This window comes from Sinohyriopsis cumingii, chromosome 18 (assembly GCF_028554795.1).
Source record: "Sinohyriopsis cumingii isolate HCF-2022 chromosome 18, ASM2855479v2, whole genome shotgun sequence".
NCBI lineage: Eukaryota > Metazoa > Mollusca > Bivalvia > Unionida > Unionidae > Sinohyriopsis > Sinohyriopsis cumingii.
In genome coordinates, this window is record NC_142978.1 from 65,675,043 (window position 1) to 65,698,959 (window position 23,917).

A 23,917-nucleotide genomic window follows, 5' to 3' on the forward strand; every position below is an offset into this window, starting at 1 on the left:
TCGAGTTCATACTGATGTCCATCACTGAGACATCATACCGCAGATATGTAGCATTATGTACCACCTGCAACCAAGCCCACCAGTCCTAAAAGTAACATATTAATGCTTAACGCCAAGTCAGGCAGCTGCTAGTAACAATTTTCTAAGTCTCTGGTATGACTCGGACATGGTTCGAACCCGCGATCTTCCGATACTGAGTTGGACACTCTAACCACTTAGGCCACCAGAGAGGTCGGCAAATACATACATACATACATACATACATACATACATACATACATACATACATACAAGGGGCCCGGAGTGGCCGAGTGGTCTAAAGCGCTCTCCGTTACGGATAACTGCCATCTCACCTCTGTCTGCGTGGGTTCGAGTCTCGGATTCGGCCAATGTGCAAATGTGAGAAAGCTTGCCAGTAGCTTCTCGTGGGTCTTTGGTTCTTTCCGGGGTTTTCCCGGGTTCTTCCTCCACCATTAATACTGGCTGCCATGTATAACCTATCGTGTGCTGAAAAATGGCGTTAAACCCCACAACAACAACAAAAACAACATCCATACATACATACAGACATACAGACAGACAGACAGCCAGACAGACATACATATCGATCGATAGAAAAAGGAATAGATACAAAGAAAGATTAAAGAGTGAATGAAAGTGAGGAGGACAGAGATATGATGGTATGTAATTAGATATATACTAAGAGAGATAAAGATAATTAGACCGAATGATTGACTAAGCGTACAAGTAATTACTTTGTAATTTAAACTGATCATGCCAATTTAAAAGAACATATACTGTTGTATAATATGTATAGAAAAATAAAATAAATTCCTGTGAAACACTGCTTTATTTCTGCTTCGTTTTATATGAAACAAATAACTAAAATAATCGATGTACAATATAATAAAATATTCACACAAAAAAATCTCTGTAATTATGAAACATAACTTTTTCATTGTTTTTTTGTTTTCTTTCTTCTACTTTTAGTCTTTAAGAAAACATAGGAAAGTACGTACAACATTAGGAAAGGTTTAATAGCCGCTGTTGTAAATTGTATTGCAACTTTGTATAAGGTTTACAACCATTAAACGACAAAATGCTATCATCTGGATATTAAAATAACCAAGGTTATTTTATCCCTGTAAAACCCTTTCCATATTTAGTGATGGTGGGGACTTCATATTTCTTTTCGTCATTTTCATTTTCTTATACAATTTCTTCTTTGCAAATACCGCCTGAAAATGATACGTTTCTGACCATTGATGACCGTGAAGTCGTCGAAGTAAGTACCGAATGATTGTTAACTCCATAAGAACGTTTTATTTGGTTAAAATGGTGTACAAACACCATAAAGATAAGGTGAAGTCCCAGATCACATGAATATGGCAGCAGTGCTGAAAATGACTACTTAGATTTTAAACCCCACACCAGTAAAATAGTAGAGGACCCTATAAGCGAAACTAACTCAGCTACAAAGATGTTTGTACATTGTATAATCATTTACAAAATAAACTCCGGGAAATGAATTTGGCCAATACTAGTATAAATCTGCTGCTCTTTCTTTGAAGTCATCCTGTGTGATGCTTTCGTGTGCATCAGCATAGTTTTAATCTGATATTCCTTTCATTTTGATCCCAGTTTGATTTATATTATTTGAAAACACAGAACATGATATTGACGTAAAAGAAAATGAATACACGAAACCTCTGAAAGCCGATTTAACTACATAAATCAAACTTTAAGCGAATAAAATCTAATACATTGAAACGAAAGCAAAAGCTGAATTACATTTATCTTTACTAATACGTATCAAATAATTGTAATAAAATACAATTTCTTATTTTTCAAAAACGTGATGGACAAGATCTCGAGTTCGCATGGAGTGCTGTTCTAAATTAAAGTAATGGATGTTGGTACCTCTAAAAGCTTGTCATATAAGAGTCCTAAGATTTTCTATATGGTAAGTTTTCTATATCAAAATGTAATGCTTCCTTTTTTAAAAATATACCCGCCTCAGTGGCAATATACATTCGCAATCAATTTCAAGCACATCGACATTTTTATGACGGTTGAATATACTTGGAAAACATTCTTAGGCAATTATAGAAAATAAACAATGAAATGCAAACAATATTTATATTTTCCAAAAATAAGAAGTGATTCATGTTGGTTTATCATTATAACATAGTTAATTTTCCAGAATCAGAATCCGTAGCTTTCTTGTACCCCATTCAGGGCCGTAGTGAGCGATCACGGGCCCTGGGGTAAGAAACACCTGGGCCTCTCTTAGTTCTTGTTCAAACAAAAAAAATATTTTCTAAATTAACAAGTATTGTTCGGCCCGGGCTCCCTTACTGGCCCTGGGTCCCGGGGATAGATCCCTGGTTCCTCCCACCCTCTTGTCGGCCCTGACCCCATGTACGATTTTACGTGGAACGTAGCTCCTCTAATACAGTTCGTTTCAAATCCAGCACATCGGTTTTAAAGGTTCGAAAACTTCAATATGTATGTATTTATTATTATCTTTAAGAGTATAACTAAATGCAATTAACATACAATGCGCTTATCTGATAGTGTTAGCCAACATAATCTATTCCTTTCAGAAGGATTAGTAAGTTCCTGCACTAACACTTAATTGTCTAAATAAAAGATACACATGTGAGTAAGTCGGCACTTTTGCAAATTTCAAACACACGCAACTGCTACAGCGACTAGTCTTTAAACGATGCAATTTTTCATAGACTTTAAAGTATACAATCATGTTTTATGTAATAAACATTTCAATAAAAGACTCAAACCAATTAGACTCCAATCGATTAAAATAAAACATTAATTTAATTAAAACCGAATTATTATTTGATCTTGTACTCTTGGTAAGCAAAAAGGAAATTGTACTTGCGAAGGGAGTTATGGAATACCGCATTCAACCCATCTGCACCTCCGCAATTTGGCGTGGGTTGTAACATTTTTAGACAATGAATGCCCATGTCTTAGAAGTCTTCACAAATTTCTTTGTAATGATTAATAATTTCACTTTCCTCGTTAATAAGATCTTGCTGGTAATTTAATCAACTTCAATAAGAGAGAAGCCCTTAAGCCACAAAGGGACTTTTAAGACTTCGCTAAAATGAAATGGATGTTGTTTGCGAACATTTCCAAAAAAAAAAGTGTCTCTTTGAGAGTAATATGTGATTTTCAGAACCTGAAATAAAGTACTTATTACTGAAGAATGGCTTCCTAAAACCACAAACAAATCTTTGCTACTTTTATTTAAATAAGCAATTCCATACACTGCAGAGACCGATTCGCTGTTTTACATGAACAATAGGTTATTGAACATCGAAACCAGTTGCCGGTGCTGCATATAATTTATATCGAATCCAGCAGCCAAACTTCATGTCTTTTTGACGCTTTGATCATTTTTTCTCTTAATGATAAGAACCAGTGAGTATGCAAATGTTTTCATCAATTTCAATATCATCTCTGTTCGAGAAGCCACTTCAAATGTCAAGACATATCTCGCTAAGTAATGGATTATGATACGTGATTTTCTTCATCGGTATAGTTGGATTTCGTCAATGGTATTGGTATATTCTGCTCGCTATCTATTTGGATATCCTCAGTAGTATCGGTATATTTTGCTCGGTATCTATATTGGATATCCTCAATGGGCTCAGTATATTCGGTTAAATATCAGTTTGGATATCCTCAATGGTATCGGTATAATCTGCTGCATACGTATAAAATTTGAAGCAGATTCAGAATGTTATAACCTTCATTGCGTCATGAAGTCTTTGTGACACACATTTTCTTCGCTTGCAAAATTACAGCCTAAATTGAGCGTTTCATGCCTCATCATTATTGCAGGCATATAATTCATGGAACTCAAATTTGTCTAACTAACTGTCTAGCTATTCCGGTCATCAAATTGTTTTCCAGCAATGTTATTTTTCTGTAAACATGTATGTATATATGTGTGTGTATATGATTGGAGTTGTTATCATATATCTATTCATGTGTGTGACTTCGAGTAAGATACAATCTGGCTTTTCTAAACGCTGGGTGAGACACTAAAATGATTGGAGTTGTTGTAAAACGTTCTATACTCAGAACTGTAGCCATTGTGTGCAATAATTAGGCAGACAAATTTCATGTTGTAATGGACTGATAAATTAATCTTTCAGACTCAGGTAATTAAGATTCAACTGTATTTAATACAATTTTTCTAAACGTTTGCAATAGTGAGAAGTGATTGAAGTCTTTGGCAAAATAATCGGGATGGTAGCATTCCGCTTTCATCTTTGCTCGAAAAGACCCGAAACATATGGGATGGCGAAAAAACAAGTAAAAAAGGGAACTGCGTACAGATCAAATGGCCATAATCTTAGTTCCGACCTCTTCTTTGCTTCCAGAATCTGTGCAACATTGTTTATATATTTACACGTTTAAAGTCTCGACTTACTCACATGGCGGTCATATTATATTACTTTGATCCACAGTGTCTATCCGTAAGTCCGCTGGTTGTAGCTGATCGGTTGGGAGGCGTACGGGTTGGGATACACCTCCACGCTGTCCGTTTCCACCTCGCCTGAACTGTCGATGTAGGTACGGTAAGTCTTGTAAGGTAGCAAATAGTTGGGTTGCTGGCTGTTGCTGATGGGCTGACTGCGGCGTGCCTGACTCAACATTTGCTGCGCTCGTCGTCTTTCGTACTCATCGGAATCGTACAGATCATCCATATCAACGTATACATTGTATGGGTAGGTACGCTGCTGTGGATCGTAAGGATTGCCCTGTCGTGCGTTGTACGGATTGATCAGGGGCGAGTTGTGCGGATTACTTGGAGGTGAGTTGTACACGCTTCGTGAGGCTATGTTGTAAGAAGTACGCTGAGGTGTATTGTACGGGTTACGCTGGGCTGTGTCGTATGAATTACGTTGTGCCGTATTGTGGCCATTGATACTGTTAATTCCGTTGTTAGGTACCGGGATGTTAGGGTTTTGAGGGGATGCAACGTAGCCGGAGTTATATGACGTAGCTCTGGAGGGAATATTGTTAGGTGAACTGCGTTGAGCTGGGTAAGAGTTAGAATTGCTTCTCGAAGCTGGGTTATTAGAGTTACTATGTGCTACATTGGGGTTGCTGGATCCATGACGGCCTGTGTGATTCGGCGACGTTCGTGTATGAGCGTTTGGATATGATGATGCGTCTCTCTGTGCCGTGTTGGTTTTATGATGGTTTTGATGGTGTCCGTGATGAGTATCGGGTCTCTTTCCCACCAACAACCCATTGCCTAATACAAGACCCAACCTCCTTTTCTCAATATAATCGTCGAAGTCATCACCATCATCATCATAACTCCGTCTCCCCATTTTTAAACCTCTTCCAAGAACGCTGCCCCACTGCCTTGAGTTCCTGTCATACGAGTCGCCGGGATAATAAGGGTTGTTGGAGGTCCTGGGACTCCTCTTGTTTCGGGAAACCTTTTTATCATCCACTAGATCCCTCTCCTCCCAATTATCACGTCTACCATTCTTGAAGCCGCCGCCAAGAATCGTACCGAAACTGATCCTCTTGTTTATCCCTTCCTCGTCTTTTTCTTCAAAACTCGTGTCATCGAAAGGATCCGACTGGTAGACTTCTTGCTTGTCAACGGCCATACCTGTTTTGTTTTTTTATAAAAAGAAAGAAAATATTTGTAATTAATGGTACTATCAATCATTTCCTTATTCACTGCATTTTTATGACACTATCAGGAGAAGAAAATTAGAAAATTGGTAGTATTTATAAATACTTTCCGGTAATACGTGTATCAACTATATTGTCATACTTTGTTCTGAGCGGACTTTGCACAAAACTTCCGCTTTTGGATTATAATAGATTATAAAAGATGTGAAACTGTGATAAGATACTCCGGTTCCATAATAAAGCAAGCTTTTACCGCCATTTTCCTTTAATATCGCAGCCATGTTAGAAACAAATGAAATTTTCTTTTAATATGGTATGCTTATAATATTTCCGCCACGTTCATGCTTGTATCACAATCTGAAGTAGTCTGGCATCGACCCGCTCAACTAGAAGCACATGACACACTTAATTTTTATCGTTGAAAGAATATGTTATTAAGTTGGAAATAATTCATTCCGTTATAATTACAGTATTGTATTTAAAAAATACAATGTAATACGTTACAATATCGTTAACACTGAGTAGAATTTATCCAAAATTCCATCATAAAATATATCATCTTCTGCCAGACGGACAAGCGAAACTCTGATGTGGTTTAATCATTTTGACATTGAAATCGACACCCCCATCCGATACACTATGTGGAGTTTTTCAAACATTCTTAAATCGCTGATTAATTTCGATACACCGGTCAATTGAAAATTGAATCAATTCCCCGATTGTGTTTGGTTATATGTCACTTCCAACTCTGAATGAATCAATCGCTGATTAATATCGATACACCAGTTAATTGGAAATTGAACCAATTTCCGGATTGTGTGTATGTGATTTGGATTTTTAACGTAGCTTTAACAATTTTTCACTCATATCGCTACGAAGTCTGCAGTGTGGCAGTTTATAGTGATGTCTAGCACTGGGGCATCATGTCGCAGACATGTAGTGTGATGTCCCACCCAGTCACATTATCCTGACACCAAGCCGACCAGTCCTAACACTATCCTCTTAATGCTGAGCTCCAAGCGAGGATGCTGTTAGTACCATTTTTGCAAGTCTTTGGTATGACTTGGTCGGGGATCGAACCCACGACCTTCTGCATCCGAGACGGACGCTCTGACCACTGGGCCACCGGTTGTGTTTGGCTAATTATTTGTCACTTCTGGCTCTGAATAATACCATTTAAGTCTATATTAAATGACAAATATTTAAACATTCATCAATAAATCGAATTCAGTGTATCTGCGTTTCATCTGTAGGGACTTAATATATTTTCGAGACCAAACGATAAAACTTAAGATGCCCACCTAGTGTAGGCTTCATGTTAGAACCATATCCTCAAGATAGAAAACAGAAGGTACCGTATATACTATCTAATACAACTGCATAATGCGCCGCCAGTTTGTTATTTATCTTTACAACAAACTACGTTATGCGACGGCTAATCGGGAGCTATATTATTTGCAGTTGGACTCGAATTATACGCGAGTACACACGATACTGACAAGGAATGGACATTAATCAATAATGAATTCTCCCATTCATTAATATTCATTGAATTTTGACTATCTATATAAATAAAACACTGGCATTACGTGCACAAATGCATAATACTCCTGCTTGTTCTGCAATGAAAGGGACCGAAGAGTGTTACAGGCATTGTCCTTGAAAGAAAGAGAATGTACGATCGCTTATCAAACTTCCAAAACAAATTATATACGTCGTTCAAATAATTGTAAAGACTAGGTAGACAGTGTCATTGAAAAATGCCTATCAACGTAAAATGTTGCAAAATAGTTGTCTTTACATCGGGTTAAGTCTCAGTAAAGATTTTTTGTTTTAACAGGTTTGTATAGGAGCTTCAAAACCTCAACAAACTACCATTTCCTGACGTATCAAAACTTTGTCGTTTACGTAGGTACTGATCTGGTGACTACGTAGATTGCTGTCGTACTTTCTGACACACACACACACACACACACACACACACACACACACACACCTATTTACTCATTTACTATTCTCCTGTCTGTTCGTAAGTATGCACACACATGATACATATACATATATATATAGAGAGAGAGAGGTGGATTGACAGGTAGGTAGAGAGAGGGGAGATTACGGATTCTAACCTAACGTCTTGACGTCTGCCTAATCCAAACCATTTTATAATTTTTTATTTGCTTATGTTTCTATTAATGTTAACTGTTTTTTTTTTAAAAATTCAACCATTTGTTCCGTTGCTGACCCTTTATTCGTGCATGCAGTCAGATGATGGTTGCCCTTATGTCTTCCACAAAGATGAATTTGCAGCATACGTAGCGTAAACACACGCCGATCAGATACAATAAAAATCAAGACGACTCCTCCATCAGAACCTAATTACATCTGAAACCAAACATCTACCTCCGCGTTGTAAAAGAGGTCAGCCAAATACTAGTATAAGATGCATTATTGTTTACAACAGCATTTCCTTCTGAAAACAATTCCAAGTCAATGAGTCATCAGCTACTAAGTCACTACGCGATTTCGCGACTGTTTATAACCATATTTACGTATTTTAACCGAAACAGCCAGGCAAAGGCATTTATATTGATCCGCAGTTATCGTTCATTTTCAGCATTTAGAGTTGAGAGAGGAGACAACAATTTTATTACCAAACATTTTCCTTCTGTCCACATGTATTTATCTATACTGGAAAAGGCATTGTCGTTTAACAATACGTACACTTATTTCACGCTTCTGAAGTAAGTCTTCTAAGTAGAGTGACATTAACAGAAGTAAAATATACTAATACTGCGTTTTAAAACTCATTTACAAAAGCCCCCATACTGTAATTTAACAGCTCCTACTAGCTTTCTCTCTTATATCTCATATTAATGTGCAAAATAAACCTTATAAAGGCGGCATGCTTTGTTCAAATCGCTCATATTTGTCATATTATTACTACATTGTTATGGAAACCAGCACGAATATTTTTTAAAAAAATCAAAACATTTGATACACCCATCTGCTGTAATCGCCTGCAGGCATAATTTTCTCTACAATGCTGAAAAGTCTCACTCATCCATGATTCAAACCCGTACTACTGAAAATATTAAGTAATTATAATTACCGGAAAGTAATAATTCAAACAACTGAGTGATTTTTTTCTTCTCATAACACATACAAATAAGGAGTCCTTATTCTTTACTTAAAACTTTGTGACAATTTATAAGTAATCAAATACTCTATGAGAAGCATGATGTTGTAACAAATAACAAAACTCTCTCTCTCTCTCTCTCTCACACACACACACACACACACACACCTTCGCATGCTTATTATTCCATTAATTAGGTATTTTAGTTAAGGTCCCTCACGACGAAGTCCGCGGATCCCTATAGAATCACTTCGTCTATCAGTCTCTCAGTCTGCAAAACCTCTTATCCGCCCATTCAAATGTCTGTCCGTCTAACCGTCTGTAATCAACTATGTTTCTGCAAGCAGTCTGTGACGGAACTTGCTGGAATTTGGTAAGAGTCTTTATACTGATAACGCCTCAATTGACAAAATTGGGTGTAGGGGCTTTATGTTGATGATACCTTGATTCGCAGTATTTCACGACAATTATTACAAGAGTTGTGCTTCCTGATTCCTATTCCCCTGGGTTTGGTTTCCAATCATTTTTTACTAAGTTACTTGCCTTTCAACCAAATTTCATATTTTTCTTTATCTTGATGAGGCTTTGAGGAGGACTGATGTCCAGCATTTCATAACATCATTTACAGGGTTCATGTCCCTTATTGCTCACCCTCTGGACTTTGGTTTCTGACGCATATCTTTACTAAGAATTGCTGGATTTCAACCAAATTTGGCGTGCAGTTTAAAACCGGTGGAATATTGGACAAGTTTGCCTTCCGGCGTTCCATATTATCATTTAGAATGGTTATAGTCCTTTTTATGTTCCGCTGCATGATTGTACCACGGAAAGCATGATCATGATCACGAATAAACGAGACCTTGAATAAGCTAAATTTATAACACTCCATCTCATCATTAACACGAGCTTCTACTACCTAGTAATAGCGAACTACATGCATGTGCTAGTTATATCAACATAATTGTATTAATTTAATTTTTTTGTGTTAAATTTATCATCAAAATTATCACAGTAATCGTCTTTTTAAGTCATATATATATATATATATATATATATATATATATATATATATATATATATATATATATATATATATATTTTTTTTTCCGGATCTCCTTATCGTTGTAATTTAGAGTCTTTGCGTTTCAACTTCGCGATCTATGTCTGCAAGTTAACAACTGCGGTAATTACCTTTTCAAACTGTTCAAAAAGTAGTTAGTGATGCGACAGCTTTTGCAAAAGGTGGGTTATTATAACAGAAAGTAGAAGAATAAAGGCCAACAAAAGTGCTTGCTGTTTTACGCTATTTTACATACGTATTTAGAAATCAGAACGAGCCATCAGTTAAACCCGATATCATGTTTTCCTTGAAACATAATTTGTGACAACTTTACGTGTCATAATTAGCTCACGTCGACGCGCAGATGACTAGCAAACAAAACAGAAACTGTGAAATATCGCTTGTTAAGTGATATCATCACGTTACAGACCTATTGATCTTTAACTATATACGCAACAATTATACGCTAGTTCATACGATAAACTGTCTGTCTGGTCTACGTTATTCTCCAGAATCACGAATCTGCCCGAAGATCACTTTTGTGAAACGAGGGTGTCAAATATACTCTTCACAATGCGTTCCAGGGGATAGTTTTCCGCTAACCTAATTTGTAATGGGTCATGTAATCATTGAGAATGCGGTCTGTACCATAACTGGATCATACTGATAACATCGCAAACTCGTTCACACATTAACAAGAAAACTCGTCATGAAGGTGGTTATGCAAGCGATAACGACGATGATTTGTTTTATAACTCCGAAAAGATGCCATAAAGCAAAGAAACAAAACGGTAAATAACATATTAGAGAGTTGAGCCATGCTTTCACGGCCCCCACTGTGCTATAGCATATTCATAATAGCACAAACGAAACAAAAGCTTGGTAAACGTATGTAAATGTAATTCACAATAATTTTGATATGGAAAATATGTGAATGTTTCCGAATATGATACACTTGAATAAAAGGAGAAAATTTATCTTCTTAGCGTTTTATTTATCAAAGTGTTTTCGCCAGATTTGCGATCATAAATCGTCACCTTGTCTTGAGTTCCAGATGTTCCCACATCAACATTTGTGTTATTATGTTCAGCATTTTAAATTGCAAATAAATGTCATAATTACTGCGGGCTGTGTTGTATTTACACATAAATCTCAACGGCAAAAGAAATATGTTTAGTAACGTGCAAGATGAATGAGATATTTGACTGTATTTCTATATTCCTGTCCCATTGTTTCTATATTCCTGTTTCATTGTTTCTATATTCCTGTCTCATTATTTCTATATTCCTGTTTCATTGTTTCTATATTCCTGTCTCATTGTTTCTATATTCCTGTCCCATTGTTTCTATATTCCTGTCCCATTGTTTCTATATTCCTATCCCATTGTTTCTATATTCCTGTTTCAGTGTTTCTATATTCCTGTCTCATTGTTTCTATATTCCTGTCTCATTGTTTCTATGCTAATTCTCTTTTGCTTTACGAATTAAGCATTTGCATATGTTGCCGTTTTTTGTTAGCATGCATGCCTTTAACAGAATTTCGACATCTTTACCTAGCATAATTTATCTTATTGTACTTCACGTTTACAATGCTTGTTAAGTGATAGTATCGATTTAAAAACACGTTGATCGTTTACCATATCAACAATAATTATAAGATGGTGAATATGATAAACTGTCATTTTCTCCGTATATATTATATTATTGTACTCCATGTTTAAATTTATTTGGACGAGTTTACCTGGTAACGTTTTTGTGGAACCCTTCATCTATACATTTTTATGAATTTGATTTCATTTGGCACATATAACCATTGTTATAATGATGTGCCGTTAAATGCTCATACATACATACATACATACATACATACATACATACATACATACATACATACATACATATATGCATGCATGCATGCATACATACATACGCGAGATTGCTGACAGTTCCTTTAATGAAATTCAATCAATCGTTATCAAAAGAAGTGAAAGTGGTCGAAGTGTAAGGCGATTTGCCTTCTTAGTATAGTTTCAATTTCCTTTATAATCCTAGCACCTTACCTTGATTTTACTTGTTATATCTTTTTATTTCTTTGTCAGAGTGTGTTCCATACAATTAATAAAAGATGTTTCTGTAATATTTTCACTTATAAACTTAATGCAAAATCGGCAGAGACGAACTAGCGGCAACAGCATAGTGCTGAATGCGTCATTTTTGTTAATTTTAGAAAAAATTTCAGAGTGGCAGAATATAACAGTAGACCATGGACTAATGCTTTCAATAGACTATGGACTAATGCTTTCAATAGACCATGGACTAATGCTTTCAATAGACCATGTACTAATGCTTTCAAAGAAATTTGTATGGCGTCATGCCCTGTTGGGAGTAGAAACGTGACATGGCAAATAGATGTAGTTATAAATTAAAGTGCGTAACACAGCAGTGTATCGTATTAACATTATTTAGAGCAGTGAAATTTATTTGTCCAATTATCTCTTTTTAAAAAAGCTTATCTTAAACGGTTTTTGGTGTAGGCGAGCAGTGGAGGTACCCCTGAATACATATAATAGTTTAAATGTTGGTGCGCACGCCATTTTCATCTAGGTCAATTAGTTCAGCTATATATCTTTCCTTATGCTCTGCCCGGAGATTACGCTAATTGTCATTTATGAATTTCCACTAATTCAGCTGGTAATTGCAGTTTCTTTATCATAATGAAGGTCCTGGCGCTTCATAATAATTGCTACATACATTATTTCTACTGTGTATGTTTACATCTGATACATGTACGTTACCTTAAACTGAACCTAGTTAGAGGCACGCTCATTTTGCTGTGTCAGCTAATTTTATATTTCAGCGTCTGACATAAAAATTACCGATATAATTTGTTTTGAAAACAAGCACCCATGTCCACACGTGCATATCACTTTATAAGCATTAAATTTTCGTAATATTTATCAGAAAAAACTTATATTAGCAATTATGACTGCATAAATACCTGCCAGATTTCAAGTGTAAGTATAATAATCTACAAAGCATTGGCATGGTTGTAAGACAAGTTTCACACAAAATCAAGGCTACGTAGAATAGGGTTTATTATTATTACGTCATATAATATTCCAATAATGTTTTATTTTTTAATGAATACAACACATTGATGTAAGTTGCTCTGCAAATTGTGGCCTCTTTGTTGATGATGTGTTGGGTGCAAGAGAACCAATTTGACTGTTGTGTGTTATGTGTCTTAACGAGGAATGCAAAACCCAGATTTTAAAAAAAAAAATTCAATAAAAAACCAGAATCAAATGAAGGCTGAATAAAGGATACTTATGTTAAAATTAAAAATGATTGACGGTTATGTCATTGTAGTCAACTATGCAACCTCATTAAAACAGAACTATACAAACTTACGTAGGACAGGGGAAATCTGATTTTAAAAGACAGAATATATTTTTGTCTCTCTAAATCTTTTAACATAATGAACCTTGCAAGATCAAAGCAAAACATGGCTCATTTGGCATTTGTGTGGAATAAGGGTCTAGTCCACTCCCAACATTGTTGCAGATGGACCTCGCTTGCACGGTCCCTTGTGTGCATGCAGCAAGTTTAATGCACACGTTTCATTACCAACATCATTCAGTCGTAACGTACCTGCCACCTGCCGTACTATGTCAGCGCACCGGCATCGGTATTTTCTATGCACCGGGAACTAAAACATGGCAAATTCCTGAACCTCCGAAAACGGTTCGTGTTTCGTCTCTCTGTTTTACTTAAATAAACATAATGATGCTGCTGCTGGTGAGAGTCGCAGGCGTTGTCTAAAAGATCAATATTTTGTCTCATCTTTATGTAATAATGGTTTTCGTTGAGTCTGACTGTAATAATGATTTTCGTTGAGTCTGACTGTAATAATTACTTTCGTTGAGTCTGACTGTAATAATTACTTTCGTTGAGTCTGACTGTAATAATTACTTTCGTTGAGTCTGATTGTAATAATTACTTTCGTTGAGTCTGACTGTAATAATTACTTTCGTTGAGTCTGATTGTAATAATTACTTTCGTTGAGTCTGATTGTAATAATTACTTTCGTTGAGTCTGACTGTAATAATTACTTTCGTTGAGTCTGATTGTAATAATTACTTTCGTTGAGTCTGATTGTAATAATTACTTTCGTTGAGTCTGATTGTAATAATTACTTTCGTTGAGTCTGATTGTAATAATTACTTTCGTTGAGTCTGATTGTAATAATTACTTTCGTTGAGTCTGATTGTAATAATTACTTTCGTTGAGTCTAGCTGAAATAATGATTTTCGTTGAGTCTGACTGTAATAATTACTTTCGTTGAGTCTGACTGTAATAATTACTTTCGTTGAGTCTGATTGTAATAATTACTTTCGTTGAGTCTGATTGTAATAATTACTTTCGTTGAGTCTGATTGTAATAATTACTTTCGTTGAGTCTAGCTGAAATAATGATTTTCGTTGAGTCTGACTGTAATAATTACTTTCGTTGAGTCTGACTGTAATAATTACTTTCGTTGAGTCTGATTGTAATAATTACTTTCGTTGAGTCTGATTGTAATAATTACTTTCGTTGAGTCTGATTGTAATAATTACTTTCGTTGAGTCTGATTGTAATAATTACTTTCGTTGAGTCTGATTGTAATAATTACTTTCGTTGAGTCTGATTGTAATAATTACTTTCGTTGAGTCTGATTGTAATAATTACTTTCGTTGAGTCTGATTGTAATAATTACTTTCGTTGAGTCTAGCTGAAATAATGATTTTCGTTGAGTCAGACTGTAATAATGTTTCTCGTTGAGAATGACTCTAAACAGGATTACCATTTGACCAAGAAACGGTTAATTTGCCTGTTTAAATAAATATTTTCATTTTTCGGAAATATTCTTGAACATTACATTTATTAAATGGCGCCTGATTTTCGCAAATACGATAGTTCAGCTTGTCCAACAGTGGTCACGTGAATCAAGTGTCCTTTAATATTACATTGAAACATTTGTTTATAAGACAAAAAAATTATTATTAACTGATTCAAATCTATATTTTAAAATAAATAACTATTTTCGGTCTTTAAAGAAACAAATTATTCTCATTATGTATTTTTCAATAGGCATTACAAATATACATTTACACTTGATACTATAGGGAGTATATATTTGAATGAGAAGAAAGACGTTCATTCGTGATATTTAAAGATGCTTCATTTTTGTCATCTCAGAATGATTCTCAATTAAATATTCTAAATAAAATAAAAATCCGTTATTTATAATAATAATAATATAGTATATACATTTTACGTAAAGAAATGATTCAAGTCACAATATAGACACTAATAAAAGAAAGTATTGCCTTATATAATTGCCGTAATGTTAACCTGGGTAGTTTTATAGTCATGTGTATGGCCCAGTTATTTAGACAACGAGTATTCAGTTTTTAATTACTGATTCTATCGTCCATGAAAATAACAAGAAACAAGAGCAGTCACAGGGATACAGGTCTTTTAAAGACTGTCACATGAAAGTCCTAATAATAACGTCAGGCATGACCTTTTTTTTTATCACAGTTAAAGGCTTTGGGCAAACAAAATACGCAAAAAAGAAATTAGAAGAAAATGGCATCCAAAATAACAATTGGATAAGGTATTTTTATATTGTATATTATAATGAATATTATGTTTTAGATGGTCTGTATATGAAACTTGATTTCACAACTTGGCCTCTCTGTGTGTGTGTGTGTGTGTGTGTGTGTGTGTGTGTGTGTGTGCGTACGTGCGTGTGCGTGCGTGTGTGAGTGTTTCAAGCAGCGAAACAGTTGACGGAAAAAGGCCACGGGATTGAAAAATAAAAGGGAAGCTCGCGCAGATTTATTGTCAAGATCATGTGGTAATGTTACATTTAGTTTCTCTTCTTATGTACCAAGGACTAAATGTGGCATATTTCTTTTAATTCTTTTTGCTCAGCAATATCTATAGATGTCTGGGATATTCTGGTATGTCCTACTTCCTCGTCAATTACCCATTACACGTAAATAATATGATCCTTATTTTTCAACACCTCCCTACAAAATGTGACCGATGAACATTAAGATAGGATTGTAAACAATTTCGAAAATGTCCATAAAGAAATGAAGCAGAAGCAATATCCTTTGAACCTAAAATTGTACCACTGTTCTTGGAGCAAATGTCTCATACATGTCTGAGTATCACATAATGATACCAATCTATGCTTTCAGGACATTAACGTGGTGTCTGAAAATGTCAGGTATTTTCGAGTGTGTGTTGGGGCAGAAGTAGGGAGAGGCAGCTCTCATGTTGAAAAATAGTGGTGTACGGTCAGCTGGAGGTTTTGGACTCCTATCTAGCTTCAGACAGGTTTCAAGATGCCATTTTGGACGGATTATTTGAAATTGGTTGTCTCTTATCTGCTAGGGGAATGTTAATGAAGGGTAATAAGGGGTATTAACATGTCACTTATCTAATTTATTCCCTAGATAAGCTGTCTCACCTCAGTTTACATAGTAAGAAATTCCAATGTCAACCAGGTTATTTCTGCACCGTACCATTGTGGACACAGTAAATGTTACCCCTACCCGTAGTTTGACAAAGGAAAATACAACCTCGCTTCTAATAACCCCTGTGACCCTAGTCCCGACTGTTTGAATATCCTGACCTGAACACACCTAATCACCTCTAAGACTGAGCATTCCCCGTCCATGAATTAAATAATTGTCTTGTGTTATATATATATATATATATATATATATATATATATATATATATATATATATATATATATATATATATATATATTGGGAGGCACCATCCCAAACTCAAATTTATTGTACATGCACAGTAATTTAATTTTGTTTTTAAATACCTAAATAATCCTGATCAAAGTTTTAGACTATTGCATGGGTGAAAACGTATAAACCGAAGCATTTTTAGTTTTATAAACGTGTTTGAAACGTGTTTTCTATTCCAAGTCTAAAAAAATCTGATGCTAATTTCAAATTTGACTGTTCCAAAAGTCAAATCTCTAAAAGTACTGAACTTGCTTCAATAAAGCATTGTCTCTTTCTTTCCACTTACAAATAGGATAAGCTCTCAAAAGATTGTTTTTACTAAATTTTCCTTTTTTTATTAACTAACGATGACCCTCCAGACTTGTTTATAGTCCATTTATATCACTCATTTCTCAACTGGTTCCCATTATTCCTTGTAATTAGTTCTAAATATACCCTTGATTTACTTTATATACTATGTATGACATACTTTATAAAGTGGAAGAGTGCGTAAGTAAACAATCCACATAGTCCTCTTGTAAAGGATTACACAAGTGAACGTTAAAGCGCATCGACAGCTCATGTAAATCATCGTCAGCAATGGTGTGTTTCGTGTAATATTGAAGTAGTTGAGCATCATTTCAGAAAACCAGAAAAATATAAAAACATAAATCTGGCTAAACAAGAATTACTTTGATTGCATTCACGATTTATATCTGTTCAATTTAAGATTAAAATATTGTACAAGCCTTGTCATATTATGTAATAAACGAATACAAAGTCAATGTGACCATCTATATATGAATGAATTATTTCAAAAATTAAAATTTCAAATTTGAAAAATACTTAAAATTCAACCTGAGTACATATCATTAAAACCTAAATTATATTAGGTATAAGCCAACGTAAGTATGATGATCAAAACCATTCAATGGATGAAATTGGTGGAACACAAACTCATGAGAACTCGTCGGCATCACACATGGTGGATGAGACCAAAGTGAAAATATCAAATTGGTACCCACAATTACGATAAATGATAAAGTGTCTAAACGTTAAATGTTTGGTTCCATTGATAAGTGCAAAACATTCCACCCAGCATAGCAAAATAAACACACTTTACCTCCTCCCTCTCACCACCCACTAACATCCCCATTTATGGCGACAGTTATAATTACTGGTGGCGCAGTTGTTTGACGACAATGTTCTTTATTGGCGCCTCTACTTTGCAAAATGAAACAGTTTTTAAGTCAGTTGCCAACCCCCTCCCCCACACACACACACTTTTGGGAAGAACAATAAAATATCAGCTGAAGAAGAAAGAAGTTTCCAACTGCGCCCTCTCCGCCTGGTGCCCGTGGAAAATTGCCCTCTCCAAAAACTCCTCCGGCAGAAACTAGTGATATTGCTATTTTGAAAGTGGTGGTATTTTACAAGTAGTTTACCTACGCTTATACTTTGAGGAACTTCATCCGAACGAGAAGATGCACTGGCATCTTTAATACAGTATGAATGTTCAATGTGTTCATGCAAGGATTCAACCAATAACATTTGGTCTGATACGGTCCAACAGTCTTCGAAATAAAGTTGTTCAACAATGAAAAAGAATAGCCGTAATTGATGCAAAATGAGAATCAGTTGTAGTTTCCTCCACCTATTTGGAATGGTAGTGACGCCATTGTTAGTGGAACCATCCTGAATAAAGTTCTGCCACAACATATCGTATGGATCAGTGCTACCAGATTTAATATGAATGTGCCATTTTTTTTAAACAAAAACTTAATGGAAGTGTTTCACCGTGATTGCTATAGAATTCTCTCCATTGCTAGTGGTTCCATCGAAACAAATTCTTGTACAGAATGATCTGGGAATAGTTTCTGCCAAGCTTGATCAAAATCTGCACAGCCCTTCTGTAAAAACTGTCATTTCATCTGGTTGTTGTAGAAACTATTGTTTCTTGGAGAGCAATTTCTAATATACTTCTGATAAATCCTGTCCCGGACAAATTCACACTATGTTGGATCAAAAATAGTTCAGGTCAGCTGGAGAAGAAGTTGAATAGGTTTCCTACATAGGTTGCTATGAAAACCACATAGTTGCTAAGGAACCAGTCATGAAAAAAATGTGCTAGGAAATGTCATCCAAATTGTTCCTGCCAAGCTGAATAAAATGTGGCCTACACGTTATAGAAAAGAGGTTGGCAATATATTTCCACATGACTGCTATAGAAGTCACACTGTTAATACGCGAACGGTACCGCACATAATCCACAAAAGCATAAGCTAGCAAATATTTCCACCATGTTAGATCATAACTGGCTCAGTCGTTTTGATCAAAAGTTAAAATTAGTTCTTCCATATGGTTGTTATGGAAGACATCATTGGCCATCCAAAAACTAAATCTAATAGAGCATATCACACGAAACATTCTTAGCAAGTTTGATATATAAAAGAAATTGTCTCAACCGTTCTGGAAAAGTATTTGCAAAATCGGTTTTCAATATAATTGCTACTAAAGCCACTCTGTTGCAAGGGAGTCACCATGCATACAGTTATAATAAAACATGTCCTACAACACATTCCTACCAAGCTTGATCATAATATTAGCAGAGTCTTTCCGAGAAGATGTTGTAAAGGTTATCTGTATGGTTGCTAAGGAAGCTAGACTGTTGCTAACGGATCCACCCCAGAAACAAGTTTGTTAGTACAGCCCTAAGAAACATTCCTACCAAGCTCAGTATTGGCTGTTATTGAGAAAACGTCAACTGATCATTCAAGTATACTTGGAGTGACAGAGCATATGATAACGCGGTGAGATATTGAAAGAGTATGATTGTTTTCTCGGGCATGTATTTTCTTTGAATGTAATACATTGTGTTACTTTTGTCCGTCCGGCCCGTTACGAAAAGTCACATGATCTCAATAACGTTTGAAGGAATAAATCCATATTTGAAGTGGCTTTTTACATGTATCACCTTGTTTGACCCTATATATTTTGTCTTCAATTTCCGCGCAATAGCTTTTGAAGAACTTCAAAGATTTAAAGCAAAACTTTGTATCAAGATTTAAATTAAGATAATCTAAAACAATTTAGCTTTTATCATTTTCCAGCAGAAGTTTAGGGAGTTATAGCCCCTTTTTTGACACATTGCCGTTCACATTCCTGTAGATGAAATTTTTACAGCAATCCATAAATTTAAACCAAATTTGGTAGCATTCTTCACATTTAGAAGACGTTGGTCAGCTTCAATGTTATACCGTATTGACGCGAAATATTTCGGAGTTAATGCCCCTATTTGACTTAGCACTTTGCCTTTCAATTTTAACTCTTTAGCATTTGAAGGATTTGGAGAATTTAACAATATTTGGTTTGAGGCTTATATTAGGAAGACCTTCTTTAAATTTAATTTTACAATTTTCCCGCAAAGTGTCACGTAATTATTGCACCTCTTTGCTAACAAATATGTACTCAAGTAAGTTTCAGATTGTCGTGAAGTATTTGCGTCATATGGACGCGTTTATAGTTTGTTGTTTTTTTTTTCTTTACAAATAGGATACCTACCACAATACTACAAACATTTAAACACACACACACACACACACACACACACACACACACACACACACACGAAATGAATGAACTAATGAAGTTGCAATGCCGAACATTTAAATATATGAACAACTCCTAATGCCTTTTCCGCCAAATATTTTCCGCGAACATTAGATCCATGAAGGTTTGTAGACAAGGTGCAAGTGGTAAAATGTTAAATTTTCTTCGTTCTATGTACATGGTAGATAAGTCTCGTGTTTCACATTGGAGTATTCTTGGGGCCTTTTTTGAGTACGGAGTAGGTTTGATACAAGGTGATGTGTTATCACCTATACTATTTTTTATCGATTGGAGATCTGGAAATATCATTACAATCATCGGAATATATGTGTATTGAGTTAGACGATTTTTCTTTATTTTTAACATTGTTTGCTGAGGATGCATTCTTATTTTCAGGAAACATTTACAAAAACTCATGGACAATTTACACGACTACTGTAATAAATGAAATCTAAATATTAATCATGAGAAAACTAAAGTTACGGTCTTTAGAAAGGTGGTGCATTAAGGCAAAACGAAGCATGGAATATAGCCGGGATAAAAGATGAAGTAGTGGAAAACTGTGATCATCTTGGTTTTGTTTTCTCGAGCAATGGAAGCATCTCTAAAGCTCAACATGTATTGGCTGATAAAACACTGAGACAATTAATATGTTTATTTGTAATTTGAAAATAAAATGTTACTTAATGCCCCAATGCCACCGTTACGTGCAAAACGTCGTATATGCCAAATCATCTGAATAATACTGAGTCTTGAAAGATACTGGTCCTAAATATCGTTCGGTTCGATCAAAACCAGATAATACTGACGTTTCATCACATTATGAGCCATGTAATTTCTCACTCTAATTGAGAAACTCAGCCATTTTTTTTCTTCACATGTGTACGAATTAATCAGATGTTGATCGAAGACTTCCGTGGGTTAACCGATTTTAGTCGAAAGCTTGAACACTAAAATTTGATGACGTCACCGTTGTAAACATACAAAGCTAACACTATATTGGACTGTCTTCAGCCCCAGTTCCCCCTTCAAAGTATTCTGGCGGTCCTGTTGATCACAAGTATTCAACCGAGTCTTAATTTTTATCTAATACACGCTTTTTCTTTTCAGATCCGCTTAAAACAGCTGTCTGTCTCGCTTCATTCCCTCTCGAATCACTTTGTGCGCCACGTGCGAATATTGTTATTAGACTAGTTATTAACGGACTTTGTCGAATGTATGGCATTATTACTTTTGGAGCAAGAATTACGAGTGACTTCGTTCACTGTATTAAGGGATAGCACCTCCTAATTCTAAACTGATTATTTGAGCTTCGTCATACTTAACATCTTGATTATTTCAAAGAACAGTTTAGGCCAGACAGCTTTTTTAACAAATCATTTCCTGCATTCCAAACTTTAGTTAGATTGGAAGAATGGTGAAATTGTTTATAAAAGGCGGTATTGGGGCTTTAATTTATAATGCATTATTTTAACATTTTGATATTTATTCTGTTCCGGCGCTGAATTACTTATCAAAGATATGAGGTTTTCAGCAAGCTGACGCCATTGAACGTGTACCACCAAGATTCAACGTGGATACAACATTTGCTAAATGTAAAAATATCTACGTCTGACGTCCGTGTACACGGTGAACTTGGAATAATCCCACGCAAATATTTATGACTGGTTAACTCAGGTTAATATTGGTTCGGAATTAAAAATGCTGCAAATATTGTACTGAGCGCTGCATATAGAAAGTCATATGTTGAAAGTGAATCAAATTACAGTATCAACTGGGTTACACTCTTCAAAGGCAATGTAAACAGATTTTGTTTTGATGAAGTGTGGATGTTTCCTGATTCTGTAAATTTAATCCAGCTTTTAAACAACTAGTTAAATATTCTGTTCGATCACACTGGAATAATAAATTATAAAATTCTAACAAACTGCCCACTTATAAACACTTAAAAATTTATTTCGGATTCAAGGATTATTTCAAATACATGCGTAGCCATAAACATCGATCACCTTTGAAAAAATTCCCGGTGTCTTCCCATAATCTGAGAATTTAAACTAAGATATATGGAAGCAATAGATCTGATAGAAGTGGAAAATATTGCATGCTCTGTGCCAACCACGATATTGAAGATGAATACCATTTTATTTTAGTATGCCCGTGTATTCTAGCTTGCGTACCAACCTAATTCGAAAGTACATCTGGAATAAACCATCCATGCACAAGTACATTGAATTGTTAACTTCTAGAAATAAAAAAATAATATGTTCACTTACGAAATTTAATTACGAAGTGTTTATAATATGAGATAAATTATTATCGCTAGAGTAAATTATGTATATTTCTCCAGCCTCTCCTTTTCAGTTTTTGACAATTACCGCTTTTAGTTTATGTTTAAGGCTCCACTTAGACCATTTGATAACCACGCAGTAATTGTAATATTTGTAATATGTATTATAGACCATGTGATAACCACGCAGTAATTGTAATATTTGTAATATGTATTACAGACCATTTGATAACCACGCAGTAATTGTAATATTTGTAATATGTATTACAGACCATTTGATAGCCACGCAGTAGTTATAAATTTGTAATATGTATTATAGACAATTTGATAACCACGCAGTAATTGTAATATTTGTAATATTTATTCTATAAGCATGTAAATGTTAATGATAATGAAGTATGTACTTGAATTGATATGTTCAAAAAGTATTGTTCCATTATTCAGCTTTTGATAAATCTTTGTATAGTTTGATCAAAATCTTACGTATTACTACCGATCATACTGGTCTCCAAATCCTCAATAAAGTCTAGTTTTAAAATCCACGATTAAAATAATTTTTATATTTTAAAATAATGCTGATTCAACTGAAAATGTATTAGTTGCCAACTGACAAAAAGCTTTACACACAGAAACATTTGGGATTTGTATCACAAAAGGGAAAGCTGACTATATACAAGTGAACATTCCGACGATCACATTCTTGAACCCTGAGACACAAAGATTAAACTATTTACCGCAAATGAAAAATTGAAGACATACCGATCAGGTACATTGCGTAGATCACATTGTTGGACCCTGACATAGTAACATAATATGACTTTTGCGTGAGAATATGTACTTTTCACTTGCTATTTTATCCGGGTATTTTCGAATTAAAGTTTCATGCTGCTGACATTGAATACCGGAGACCAGATAGATTAATTCTGTCGACTCATCTGCTTGGTTTAACAAATTACTATTCAAATATCGCTGACATCATCGTAATGAATATCACCTAAGGTTCTGGTTTACGATTCGGGCTAAAAAAGGCAAAGTCTTACGACTAGACCTAATGAAACAGAGTATATAAGAACTTTAATAAGTCCGAATGGATCTGATTTAATTTTTCATAAGTTATGACATTAGTAATATATATATATATATATATATATATATATATATATATATATATATATATATATATATATATATATATATATATATATATGAGAGAGAGAGAGAGAGGAGAAAGTCTGTAAATTTTGTAATTTTCCTGTGCAAATTAGCATGGGGGGGGGGGTGACTGAAGGCCAACAGTGAAATAAGTAAATAATGCAAACACGTTGACAACAGTAG

At 35.0% G+C, this 23,917-nt stretch overlaps 1 protein-coding gene across 5 annotated transcripts in view; it reads right to left on the minus strand.

Annotated features, from left to right (window-relative positions):
* Positions 1-831: 831 nt before the first annotated feature.
* Positions 832-23,917, minus strand: part of LOC149776818 (uncharacterized) — a 67,632-nt gene continuing 44,546 nt past the window's right edge. For all 5 annotated transcript variants that reach the window (XM_089941532.1, XM_089941528.1, XM_089941531.1 and 2 more), the window contains exon 3: positions 832-5,665. In XM_089941532.1, the coding sequence (XP_089797658.1) occupies positions 4,506-5,665 (1,160 nt within the window). In that variant the 3' untranslated portion in view covers positions 832-4,505. The remainder of the gene's footprint in view (positions 5,666-23,917) is intronic.